Below are 14,720 nucleotides of genomic sequence, written 5' to 3' on the forward strand. Positions count from 1 at the left end.
AGATGTACAGACAGTTGCCCCTGTCACGTATAAATGGCAAAGTGTCTCAACATTGCTTGAAAGTTCTGGATAAGGAGATGAAAAGGATGCGGGATTTGAGTTACCAGGTCCATGAACGGTGCGGATGTGCTATGCGTGTGACCCATGGTCTTCCATGTGCTTGCCAGATACATGATTCGATAGTTGCACAGACGGGATTGTATAGCAGCCAAATTCATTATTTCTGGAAGACACTGGTTATTGGTGATGGTGGTAACATTCCTGAAGTGGTAAATGATTCGACCGAGGAGGCTGCACATTTTCGGTCCCTAATCGACGAAGTCATGGAAAGTGACCCGGCCGTACGTCGAAATGTAACGCGAATCATTGAAGAGGAGCTACATCCAGATCATTCACACCTTGAAGAACCACATATCAACCTTAACCCTCGTGGTCGGCCGAAAAAAAATAACACCAGGCGTGATCGTAGCTATTTCGAGCATGTGAACCGTCAACACACTCAACGTGGTGGTGACCCAGAACCAGGTAATACTAAAATTCTATATTTAATATAAAAATATGTAAACTTAATACGTGTAGCTTTACTAATAATTTATCTTTTAATTTTGTGTTGTAGATCCAAGTGACATTAGTCAATGCAGGTATTTGAATTTGTACGAACGGATTTACGGGCTTGGGCGACTTTGGATGAACGTGGAGCGTATTCGATGGGATGGTGGGGCTGTCGGGGAGCGGCATTGGATGGTTACAATTCAAGATTTATTTCCTATTGCTACGTGGTTCAACGCAAGGGTGATTTGTCTCGGAGTAGGCCTAGTACCAACTTGCTACTACCCATGCATCACAGTCTTACCGCTTAGGGCACGCAACGGGGTTCGGTCACCGACTCGAGAGTTTGTGATTGGTACAGTTGGTGGATCACATTTTATCCGTCTTGACCTTGTACCTGATTCACCACTCCCGCCGATCGCCGGTTGGTGGACGGAACACCACGAGGATAGTGTCAACGGATGGGATCAAGCATATCAATTGAGAAGGGACATGTGGGATGCATTAGTTAGGTAGTTTGTAATGTACATTCACTAACTTTGAACATTTGTACGAAAATTAGATTTATGAAATTAATTTTATATGTATTTGATTTTAATCTAACATGATATTTGTACAAAACATCAAATATAAAATAAAATAAGTGTCCAGTTTATACATTACATTTTTAAAAATAAAATACAAATAAGTTCATAACATAATTAAAACCATCACTAACAGAACATCTAATCAAAATAATCTAAAGTCCCATTTTTGACTTCCAATCAAATACAAGTTGCTCAGTCATTGTTCGAGTCTCACTCGACATTTCAGGATACTCAGCTAGTGCTCTTTGGTGAATCTCCATGGACCGACCCATCCACTGCAAATAAAACAATAACATATTATAACACAAAAATTAATAGAAGTCATTGTTAATATAATATTAAGCATTAATACGTACGTAATCAGTGTTAGTCCGCTCAGGCAGGTTGCTTGTAACTCCTGGACCTGGAGATACCCGCGGGTGAGAAAACCTGTACAGCCACTGCATGTAACCGGGCGCAACCGAAGGAGCTGCAGCACTAAGCCTGGGTAGGGCACCTAAAACAACACTCTGAGATACCCCAGGGACAAACCTATTCCACAACACAGCTGTCATCTCAGTCGGGAAGTCTACCCGATACATCTTCAAGTTAGTCGGCCTCTTGGCCTTCTCTGGCCTGATGATCTCGCGGGGAATGCCTTGCACGAAACCAAGCTGGCGGACCACTCTATCCGGCATGTACGGCTCAATGATGTTACGGTACTGGATGCAGCCAATGAATAAAGTGGGGGGCACTCGTAATGCAGGATCAGCTCCGTACGGTAGCCAGTTCACCTCACGGTCGGTAAGCGCATCAATCCTAGTACGAAAAGCTAACAGGCGCTCCAGGTTCTTGCTAGGACATCCCGCTCCTACATCCCAAGCAGACGCACGAGGCATTTGAAGGTCCCGGGTCAAGGTACCCTGCTGTGGCCGAAAGCACGGAAAGTACTCGTAAATCCACGCTTGCAGAAGCGTGAGACAACCAGCAATCGAATCAGCACCTTTCCGTGATGCCGTGCCCAGTTGTCGATACAAGTAGGCCAGTGCAGCTGTTCCCCAAGCATACTCGTTAATAGGGACATCCGTGTGACATAGCTCGTGGAGGAAGGAAGGATGCGTACGGTTACCACTCTTGTCTACAAACAGTGTACCTCCAAGCACTAACCACAAGTATGCATCAAGCTGCTCACTAAAATCCCGGTCGACCGCCAACGTCGACTCAAAAATCTTATCAGTCAACACCCCACTACCCTGCCAAATGGTCTTTGTGCCGCAAACCTCAGACAGATCATCTGGAGTCATATCCATGGTGACCGAGCACTCGTCCCGTAACACGTCCGTGCTAGGAGTAGTGGACACCATATTGCCTGCAACCCGTAACCCAAGTATGTTGTACACGTCGTGCAGCAAGATCGTAATCTCCCCAAATGGCATGTGAAAGGTGTTCGTATCTGGCTGCCACCTCTCAACAAAAGCAGAAATCAACGGCCAATCAAGTCTCTTAAACATCAGGCCGGGCAAGTGAGACAACCAACTAGCATCAATCTCCGCAATGGCCTCCACAGATTGACGGCCTCGCCAAGTACACAAGTCAGAACATAACTTTGTCCTACTCAAACAGCGCAAAACACTACGCTCCTGCTCCATCCAGATATATCGTGCCACGTGACCGCCAAAACTAGGGATAACTGACCCATCCTCAGGCCCACCCGGCATCGGTTCCTGCACTAACCATGCCTCTGCAGAGCTGGAAGTAGGCTGACTCGACCCACTACCAACAAATCTCCCAAACTGACCCCTATATACCATATGGTAATCCTGAGGGTCCTGTTCTTCATCCCGGTCACCAGCATGACTACCCGAACATTCGTCTTCCTCGTCAGATATGGGTGCTCCACTTGCAGAGTACAAGGGCCGACTACTACCAGACTGTTGGTCTCTCGACCAACCACTAGTAGACCCGTATTGCTGCTGCTCGGGCTGAGCCAGTGAAGATCGAGATGTCTGTCTCCTAACAGACGCATTCAGACGTCGTGATATTGCATGTCGAGCACCAGAACCCTCGATCTACATAAAATTAAAAATTAATCCGATTTTAGTAATAACAATAACAATAATAACCATAATAACAATAACAACAACAACAATAATAATAACAATAATAATAACAATAATAATAATAATAATAGTAATAATAATATCAACAATAATAATAATAATAATAATAATAATAATAATAATAATAATAATAATAATAATAATAATAATAATACTAACCATAACACTTCAAAATAACAACAACAACAATAATAACAACAATAATAACAATAATAATAACAATAATAATAATAATAATAATAATAATAATAATAATACTAACCATAACACTTCAAAATAACAACAACAACAATAATAACAATAATAATAACAATAATAATAATAATAATAATAATACTAACCATAACAACAATAATAATAACACTTCATAATAAAAAAAAAAACAAAACAAAATCCGAAAAAAAAAATAAAATTAACAACTTTTTTAAACGGCCAAAAAAAAAAAAAAAAAAAAAAAAAAAAAAAAAAAATTGGAACTTCCGCCCTAAATTTCCGGAAGTTCCATGGAGGATCCGCCTGGAATTTCCGGATCCTCCATGGAACATCCGGAAATTCTGGGCGGATGTCACACTTCCGCCCAGAATTTCCGGATGTTCCATGGAGGATCCGGAAATTCCAGGCGGATCCTCCATGGAACTTCCGGATATTCTGGGCGGAAGTTCCAGGATCCGAAATTAAAAAAAAAAAAAAAATTTTACCTCGTCTCCACCGCCGCCGCCGCCGCCTCCGCCGCTGCCACCAGCTCCGCCAGAAGTCCTCCCTCCGAATCTTAGCCTAATCCGCCTCGAATCACCCATGTAAAACAATTTTTGAATTTTTTTTTTTTTACAAAAAAATTGTTTGAGAGTTAGAGAGTAAGAGAGTTTGAGAGTAAGAGAGTTAGAGAGAGAAGTAAAGAAGTGAGAAATGTGGGTCGGGAATGAAAAAACCGTATTTATATATCAAGGGTAAGATTGGAATTTCAAGAAAAAAAGGGAGCGTTACCCGGTAAAATGGGAGCGACAAATAACAACACCCAACCAAAATTGACACATGTCATCATTCTTTCTCACCTTTCTTTATTCATTCTCCCTCCTTATGTTTTCAAAGAAATTCTCTCTTCATCTCCCCCTTTATTTCTCAATAACTTTTATATTTTGTAATCTTTATTTTAATTCAATAATCTATACTTAGTATTTAAAAACACAAACCAAAATTGACACATGTCATCATTCTTTCTCACCTTTCTTTATTCATTCTCCCTCCTTATGTTTTCAAAGAAATTCTCTCTTCATCTCCCCCTTTATTTCTCAATAACTTTTATATTTTGTAATCTTTATTTTAATTCAATAACAAATTAAATTTCCTAAACCCTTCTCCTCTTCTCATTATTTCATCTATCAATTCAATTTATTCACATTCATAATTCATTTCTTTAGTTTGACCCCTTATCTTCCCCCTCTTCTTATATAAATACAAATTTTCAATAAAGATTTTTTCACACTCATTAAGTTTCAAAAACTAAAAAATTAGTTTATCTCTCAAAATCCTATGTGAAATTTCTACAACAATGAGGGTGATGATTGAAAAGGGAAATATTGAGGTGGCAAGAATACTATGGAAATTCCATAGGATGACATTGTTTGCGTGTCATGGGGCTTTAATTTTGAAGATATTAAGCGCAATATAAGAGACATATATTGGTAAAGACTAAAGAAGAATATCATGTCTTCACATTTGATGTAAAAATTGTAAATTATAATAAGTGTTTGGTATTTACAAAGTAGTTTTTTATACAAATTGTTGATTAATATATCATGCGATAGAGATATGATTTTATGATTTTATGCCACTTTTTCTACAACTATTAGTCTATTGCCACAAATTCATAAAATATTATAATATGTCAAAAGACGATAAAATAAATTCATTCAAATAATTAGTAAAGGGTTTTTTTTTTTTGGTGACAAGATAATTTGTAAAGTTTCAAATAAATATATAACTTAAGCATAACCCGTACGTAGAACGGGTCCAAAAGCTAGTTGATAATAATTAGACAATTTGGCGAATTTAGAGGTGAGTGGTGGAGACACTTGTGTTATTTGATCGTAATTAATGGTTCAAAGAAATATCTAGTTGTTTAAAATTTGTTTCACATTTTTTTGTTGGCCTTTAAGCCTCTCTATAAATATTTGATCTGAAGTCCAACGTATAACAAACCTAGCTATCTACCTTATGGAAGATAAGTAGCTAGCTAGCCGATATATCAATTACAATGCTTCAATTTAATGCAAAAATAGTTATAATTTTATATTTGAAAGAAAAATATAAGTTATATTATTGTGTTTAAAATAATGAAAAACATTCTTGTTCACAAATAAGATAACACTGTTTTTTTTTTTTTTTTTTTTTTTGAATCATACCTGTTTTCCTTAATTAGCATTTCATTTGTAGCATGCCATGAAAATATTGCACAAAATCATGTACATTGTATATCAACCTACTTTTTAAAATGTGTCAAAGCAAAAACCTACTTTTTAAAAACTTGTTAATTTGGAGTGATTTTTCTATATAATTTATTAAGTTGATGAAGATAAAAGAGTTTATAAACAAACAAAAGCCAATGCTACAATTGAAAGGTTGCATTATTGACAGAAAAAACAATCTAAATTTGTGGGTTATATAAGAAAGTTCTAATGTGGGTTTAAATTTATAACAATCATTTCATACAGATATCATAAATTAAATCATGACTCAATTTTATGTAATGATAAAAGAATTGTGAAATAGTGCATAAAAACGAGTCGACCCCAATTGTTAACACTGATTAACAAAAATTTGTCAATGCTAACGTTAGGTTGTTATGTTTGAGTTGGGATGAATGTAATGAAGGAATAAGATGGGGATGAAAGTGATAAATGAGTTTAATTAGAATTACTACCCTACCTATTATATGAATAAAACCACATGAACCCTAATTTCCTAGGTGACAAAAAATATGTAACTCAATACAATTTATAATCTTAATATATAAAATGAGTATATATGTTATCACGTCAAGTTGAAATTATAGTAATGTTATTGTTTTTTATAAAATAGGAAACATTATATATATATATATATATATATATATATATATATATATATATATATATATAATATACCTTTTCCTTCTCATAAGATTTATAGTTCAATAAATGTTGTAATAATTAGCTTTCTCTCTTACAAAACTAAGTTAAAGATAGGAATTATTCCAGTGATCTAAATGTATGTTTGGTTAGTTTTATGGTTGATTTTATAGTTAATTAAAATATTTAATAATTGAGTTTATTCAATATAAATATATAATTAACAAATTTCAAGTGATGAAATAATTCTTATTTAATGTTGTTTTAATTAGGGTTATTCACTAGTTTAAGATCGGCTAAGAACAAAATTAGACCATACTGATAAACTAGTCCAAAATTTGGGTTAAGTCAGAATTAAATGATTTTTAAATGCTTGATTTGAACGTATAGCATAAAATAACTTATTACTCGATATGTAACATATAGTATAAAAATATTACTTTCATAATGAATTATATATGCTCTTTATTCATTAAGTTAAACCAAAATAAACTGGTTTGGTCGAAGACCAATTTTTAAAGGGATTTTGAACCGGATAGGACCGAAGACTGGAAATTTTGGTTTCTTCATTTAGAGTCCGGCGTGGTTCTCTACACTCTGTTAATTCCGGATTGGTTTTGAACTCCCCTAGTTTTCGTCAAATTAACTTTTTTTTTAAAATTTTTTTATAGAAATAATTTAAGAATTTATGGTGTCCTGGCCAACTTAATAGGCAGACAAGGATATATTGAATAGATATCAAAACCTTAATATATGTACTTCTTCCGTTTCTTATTAGTTGACATGTTTCTTTAGTCACGTTTAATTTGCCGATGTACTGTGTAAGTTCTACCAATAAGCAAATATTTTAAAAATATATATTGCGATAAATCTAACAAGATCCCACATGAATATATTTTTCATTACATATAAATCACGTAACACGGTCTAAGAGAAATAATATGTGAATAATGCATGCTAAAATTAAAACGTGTCAACAAAAAAAATGGAGGTACTATGTACTAACAATAAGTCTTAGCTTGTGTGTATGTCTAGTTACTTGGTATGACCACATTGATTTTTTTTTTTTCTTTATTTATACATAAGAATTACTTTATTTATTCATAGAGTAAATAAGTAACGCATTTTGTTCGTTAAAAAAATTATCATATACGAAGTAAGTAATATCATTAAGAAAATTTAAAATATATATAACCCCATCCATTTGCTCATTTGAGGAACCACTCTAATTTTGTTTTGATGCACGAAAGAATAATTCTATTTATATATCAGAATCATCTCATTTTTATATTGATCCATCAAGGTAATCTCATAAGAATTCGGGTAAACAAATATGGGTTTATAACAATTTTTACAACAAAATGGTGAGTTCTAGCTAATAGATTTTTTGTGATTTGGAATCCTATGGACGCAAAATTCTATCCAACTTCCAAAATTCCACAATATGAGAATATAGACAATTGACCTCAATTTGCCCTTTGATTTGCCAATGTGCTTCCAACAATATTGGCTTTCTAATTTTTTATATTTTATTTTGACAAATAAATCTATTAATTTAAAGGCAAGATTACAACCTAGCCTAAGTAAAAGGAAATAAAAGACAACACATACACTTAAAACTAGCTCGTACAAACAAACAGAAACAAAGCAATAAAAGTTGGTAAATTGCGGCTTTTGCACTTGTTGGAGCCCCGATTGTTGGAAGAATTCCACACACGATGGCAGTAGAACCAGTCAAATTACTGACTTTACCTATCCCATGCCTTGATATCAACTCATAACACTTGTTGGTTGCAGCACTGTTGTAGGAGACGGCGTAGAAGCTTGGGTCGAATACTTGAAGAGGAACCATTATGCCGGTGGCTTCCTAGTTTGAATTCATGAATATGAATTGAATTACTTGAATAATTTAGAACTAGTGTGTGGCCCAGACGATGCCCTGGGTTGCTAGTTTGCACTTGTTTAATTTGTTAATCAAATTCAACTATTTAGATGGTAAGACTTGTTGGTTTTGAGTTTAAGTCTTGCTATAAACATTTTTTTGTTGTCAAACTCAATCATTGCATAATGAAAACAAATAGTATAATAAGACGCAAATTAACTTATCTAAGTTAACTATAATTTTGTTGGATAAAAAAACAATTAATAAATGGCTAAGATGGTAGGGGTTATTCGGTCAATGTTACAGGAGTTTTTTTCGTTAGTGCATGTTATAGAGATTACTCAGCCAGTATTACAGGATTACTCGGTCAATGTTATTGGGGTTACTTTGTTCTTTTACAAGCGGTAGCGGTCATATGATGTAACCAACTACACACAAAACTACCCTCTATATGGTATCACTCATTCATTCCCTACACATTTAGCGATTCGTGTCACTATTTATGTAACATGCTATTGTAAATCTCTCTCAATCAAGACAATCATGATATATTATGCTAGACTACCTAAGGTGTAACCAATAAATAAAATAAAAGTTCATAACATAGATCTCAATTTCATAAAATTTGGTTTACATCTACATAATTTATTTGGAATACACTAATACTTAATGCATGCTAGTACTACTCAACTACTGTGTCACTGTGTGGATCGGATCTCCTTGATCGATCTAGCATATCGTTAATGATAGTGCCTTTTGTATGCACATCAATACATCTTCCCTTTTTTTTTTTTTTTTTTTTTTTTTAAAAAAAAAAAAAAAAAAAATAGAATAAAATAAAAAATGAAACTCGTGGAAATAATAATATACCACCCAACAAAATTAATCATTATGTTACCTTCCATTGCATCCTTATTTTTCAATTCCTTGAAATTTACTTATTTATTACTGTATAAATCTCTAGTATGAATTGTGCGCCCACCTTTGTGCGTGTGTTTATGTTCAATCATTGTTGTGTTCTTCTATTAGATTACTTTACATATTATATTTAAGATTTTTATCAATAAAATTAATAATTTTTTGGATACAATTAGTTTGTAAACATTCATAATGGTTGATAACTTTTTTATTTTTTTTATAAAAAAAAATAGTATAAATTGATATATTTCATTACTAATTCGATCATTCTTATTAGTATATATTATTGATACTTCAAGTTGATCTTGAAATAAAGTTTATAAAATCTTTAGTGGATGTTATTATTTTGTTCGCTTAATTTTTTCGGTTAATATATAAGTTAAAAAAAATACCCCGAGTAAGGCCCTGCTAAATTCACCTTATTTCCACTTATTTCAGGGTTAATAAGTTCAGATAAGTTCAGGAAAAATAAGTTTAGATAAGTTGTGATAAGGGTTAATCAGACCTACCAAAGTTTAATTTACAACTAAAATAAATTCAGATAAGTTCAGATAAGATCAGTTAAGTTAGTTCAAATAAGTTCAACACTATCTACTAAGCTACACATAAGCTGATAAGCCGTACATACATCGCGTTAATGAAAAATAAGTTAAAAAAAATGATACAGTGCTATCACGTCCATGGTAGTCGTATCATATTTTGTCATCGATCTAAGTTGATGGTACAAAATGCATGAACTACTTATCTACAAGAATGTGTGTTTAGGGAAATATTTGGGGAATTAATTATCTTTGATGCCATATGATCATAATCACATGAGAACCAAAGAATAAGAAAAAAATTGGTCCCATGACAAGAAGCAAAAATACATGCCCATAATCATAAATAGACAAAGAGAGGCTAAACATGATTACTAAGCTAGGGTGTGTACACTTTCCACGCCCTCAACACTGTATTATTGCTAATACATTTTTAATTTTTTTTTCTTTTAATTTTTTAAAGTAAGCAAAAAAAAAAAAAAAAAAAAAAAAGAAAAAAGAAAAGATAAAGGTGGTTAAGAGCTTTACTTTTTCGTCCTTTTTGGGCCAATTTGAATCTCTCTGAATAAAATTGAAGCCTGTCATTTTTTTATTTTATTAAAGTAATTGATTTCAATTAAAATTTTAATAAAAAAAAAAAGAAAAAAGAAAAGAAAGTAAATAAATAAAGGAAGAGTGAGATTTCCAAGTTGCCAACCCATCTTCAATGACTTCAAATAAATATTTGAAGTTAAAGTGTTAAATTTCTCTATTATTTCTCCCTCTCTTTCTTTGTTGTATAGTTTAGTGTGTCTTTTTCTGTGTTTCTAACAAATGAACTTGCTCTGTCATCAAATTCTGCTTCTTTCTTCTTCTGGGTGCTTTGTTCATGCAAGATCCCAAGACCTCGAGAACAAGGTTTGTATTCTTATTTCAATTTCCATACATTTTGTTTTATGTTTAATTCTTCATCTTTTCCATGATTCTTTGTTGATTGATCGGGTTTATATCATTACTAACTCTGTTTGAAGGTTTGTCGTGGAATGTCACACCACTAATTCAAATTACGCTATTAACGTGATAGTTGGATATAAGGAGTAATCTAATTTGTAGAATTCACTTTCTTGTTGTGGGTGGTTACACCACTAGTTTAAATTACACTATTAACGTGACAGTTTATGAGTGTCGTCACATTGCTAGTTCAAATTACAGTATTAATTTGATAATTCAAGACAAAAGGAGTAATTTGTAGAATTCGATCACTTGTTTGTTTGGCATTTTGGTGCTTGCAAGTTTCTCCAACCATTTTTTTTCCATTATTTGAACCCTTTTTACAAAATTGATATTTACTCGAGTAATTAATTATTATTACAAGTATATTAGAACATTGTCTTTCATAATTCAAAATTAATTGTCGCATTGTCAATATGATGGTTGTAAGTGTAATTATATGTCATTTATTGGCTTAAATTACACGCACAACCATGATATTTACCTTATTAACTCTGTCAATATGTCATAAGGGTCATCATAGAACTGAACATGAGAACATGAGAAATACCTGTCTTAAGCTTCTGCAGATTGCGTCACTTATAAGTTCAGTTACTTCAGAGCTTTTATTTTACTTTCATCTCTAATCCCAAACCAAAAATATCTCTAGACAAGTGTTATTTCATCATATTTTTTATGGTGTCTCAATAACTTTTCAAATAATGAAATTAAATGGTACTCCAAATTAAATTATAGTACTATTTTATTATTTTTCGAAATTGAATTAAATTACATTATCATTATACTCCATTCATTTCACGGTTAAAATAAATAAAAACTTTGGCTATTGCGTAGGTTCTGTAAAATTATGTTATATCCTTAGTGTTATATGATGGTTGATTCCAAATAAATTAAATGGCTGTAGAACAATAATTAACAGCTTGTAAACATGTCTTTGCTAAGTCATAAAGCAAATTTTTTTCAAATTTGTCTGTTGCTCCTTGGTCCTACTTGTATTGATACATATTTTTTAAAACATGGAAATGAATCAAATGATAAGACATGTTTAATAGGGCTAGGTAAATAGCAATTTTTTTATTTATTTTGCGTATATTATCTATCAGTGACCTTTAGCGTGTGATGTATATGTATTAACTCTAACTATAGGCCTATAACATATCGTATAGTACATACTAATGGAAAGAATGTCACCTTAAGTTCAATTGTACCCCATTCTCACCTCAGATGCTTTAGGATCGCTCCTCGTGAGGAGGGGATCCTAATTCTTTCCTTTTTTTTCTTACCTTTAAAAAAAAAAAAAAAAAGTTCAATGAAGTATTAGAATGAACAATGGTTCAAGCGTACAATGCCTGTACTTTGTTGCAAATTTATACAAAATTTGTCAAATAATTTTTATCAACTTTGGGATGTGAAACTATAGGTGTTTTATGAAGTATTGAGCAATAGATTTTGTCAACGATAAACAATAAAATGGAATTTAATGTGTAACAGTAAAACTTTACATCAATTTCCAGCCAATTATTGCAAGCTACCAAGGTGGTGTCACATGAAGCTTGGACAATTTAAAGTCTTAACTTAAGAGTAATGATATTTAATTTGTATAATGTTTGATTGACATAAAGTGTCTTATATACTTTGTATGTTGCTAATTATGATAAAGAAAATGATATATACGATCTCATGGTTGCGTATAAGAAACAAAAAGTATTACGTAGGAAATGTTTTAAATGGCATACTTAATACTTTACCGATTACATATATCATTATCCTGTACGTGAAGACGGATGAAGTATATCTTTTGTTTGAATTTCTCATTGACATTCGCCATCTTTTTTCTAAGACAAAGACAAGCTGTTTGACATAATAGATGTTTTGCATTTTGCATAAAGCCGGAGAATTGAAACTGTGTTCAAATTTGAAATGGCTGCCAACATCTGTATAATTTACATCAAAATGATACTTAAACATAAATATGAAGACATCTGATAAATTGGAATGAATGCACACGCAAGTACCATATTTAATGTATGTCATGCCTAAATTTTATCAACTTTTTGTCGCTCCAAATTATATCATCATACTTGTACATGTCTATGTTTGGTTTGTTTAAAATGATCCCATCTATTATAGTCTTGTAGATATAAGACTATCGTACAAATAAATGCATTTTTGTGGGATATTGCTCGTGTCATCGTGTGTATTTAAGTTAGTTTTGAGATTGAGGGTAACATTGGTATGTGGTTAATCGGATTATGCATGATTACTTCGGAATTCACTTTATTTTCACTTTTTACTTTCAGGAAGCCTTGGTATCGAAAAGCCTTAGAGATGACAACCTTATGGAAAGTAATTGTAAAATCACCAACAACGGCAAATTCAGCATTATGGAAAACCATTAAAACCACAGAAATCCAACCAACAACAAACCCTAGCAAACAAAAGCTTATAAAATCTACTTCTCTTAAAGTTGCCACTTCTTTCACAAGAGTATGCTTATGTGCTCCTATTTCTTCCTACAATGAGGTCTTCAACACCGATGTTCCTCCTAGGAGAAGCTACACTTACCCGCGATCAAAGCCCTTTACTCCACCACCTTCGACGAATAATGCACAAGAATGGAGGATTCCAAGTGCAAGGCATAGCACCGAGGGAAGGAGAGTGTTTAGAGGGAAATCATTGACCGACGATGTTTTAATGAGAAGGTTTGTGGTTGAAGAGGAAGCAATGATGCAAGTTAGGAGGAGAAATGAGATGGAGATTATTAGAAGAAGAGCTTCTTTAAGGAGGAGAAAACTTGGGCCTAGTCCTTTAAGTAGGATGGTACTTGCTGAAAATGATCAAGAGTTCTTTGATTAATCAACTAAACAAAAAGGGGAAAAAAAAAGATAGTTTTTTTTTGGCTTTTTTTTTTTACATATGATGGGTTAATTAGTGGTGGTTATTGTATTATATATTGTGTTCTTCCATAATTTTTTTGGTTATATCCATTTCCATGCTTTCTCTAATTTTGTACATTTTGAATTACAACGCCATGATCAACAGATTTGCGTAAGTTCTCTCTATTCCAAAGGTATTATAAGCATGCAACTTAGGTGTTATATGTTGCAATAGAAGATCCAGACCACAAACTGTGCGGTGGCTGATCTTGGGCCAAAAGGTTGGGGAGCCAGGTTTTGATCCTCTAACCACCATGCCACATTTTTTTTACTTCTTCCGTTACATATTAGTTGTAACTTTGGGGTATTATTTGTGAGACATAAAAAATTTCAAAGTTGCAACTAATACGTAACAGAGGAAATATATGCAAATATTAAAAAATACTATTCAAAAATACTTAGGGGGTTTGACCCTTGCCCGTCTTAACAAAGATCCGCCTTGATGTGTTTTGTCTTAGATGACAATTTGACATGAGATCTTTGCAAATGCACAATTTCATACATTATTATCTTCAATTATTAATTGGAGAAAATAATAATAAATTTATATTTTCAAATATATACATTGGTACGTACCTAACAATACAAGACTGTTCATAAATATATTTTTGGTTAATTTATTTACTAACTCTGTTAACTTTTAGTTGTAACTTTGAAATATTTTATATCTCACAAATAATATCTCAAAGTTGCAACTAAAAGTTAACGGAGGTAGTATCTAATTACTAAATCACAAATGAAACCGGAGAGTAAAGAAGTAGCCATACCAAACTGATTGGTCCAAAGTCCAAACTTGACATGGGCTGGCTATAAAAAAGCCTTACAAAAGCAAAGAAAAGACTGAAAAATAAACTTTAAAACAAACCCATTGGGCCTAAAGAGCTACATAAGCCCAACTTAGAAGTCGCAACATGAAAAATCAATGTAAAAAACTAAAAACTAAAATCATGGGATTGTTTAAATATGTAATCAGAATTGAATCAAAGTCTCAAAGATAAGCTAAGCTAAGCTAAGCATGATCTTATCAAGCTGCCATTCAACGGGGTCGAGTAATGACAAGTATGGAATTTTGTTTCCAAGTAAAAAAAAATGGAAACCCATTGACACGTACCG

General features: G+C 33.0%; 2 protein-coding genes across 2 annotated transcripts; one reads left to right on the forward strand and one right to left on the reverse strand.

Moving 5' to 3' along the window:
• Nucleotides 1-1,202: 1,202 nt before the first annotated feature.
• Nucleotides 1,203-4,217, reverse strand: LOC145632579 (uncharacterized). Its single transcript, XM_081684942.1, has 4 exons — nt 3,934-4,217; nt 2,924-3,184; nt 1,493-2,344; nt 1,203-1,411 (listed from the first exon to the last, which is right to left on the reverse strand). Exons 1-4 carry the CDS (start codon nt 4,030-4,032, stop codon nt 1,289-1,291), a joined length of 1,335 nt encoding a protein of 444 aa, XP_081541068.1. The 5' UTR covers nt 4,033-4,217; the 3' UTR covers nt 1,203-1,288.
• Nucleotides 4,218-10,411: 6,194 nt separating this feature from the next.
• On the forward strand, nt 10,412-13,620 carry LOC145630427 (uncharacterized). Its single transcript, XM_081682684.1, has 2 exons — nt 10,412-10,578; nt 12,972-13,620. Exons 1-2 carry the CDS (start codon nt 10,550-10,552, stop codon nt 13,525-13,527), a joined length of 585 nt encoding a protein of 194 aa, XP_081538810.1. The 5' UTR covers nt 10,412-10,549; the 3' UTR covers nt 13,528-13,620.
• Nucleotides 13,621-14,720: the final 1,100 nt, after the last annotated feature.

This window comes from Chenopodium album, chromosome 5, assembly GCF_948465745.1.
Source record: "Chenopodium album chromosome 5, dcCheAlbu1.1, whole genome shotgun sequence".
NCBI classification, from domain to species: domain Eukaryota; kingdom Viridiplantae; phylum Streptophyta; class Magnoliopsida; order Caryophyllales; family Amaranthaceae; genus Chenopodium; species Chenopodium album.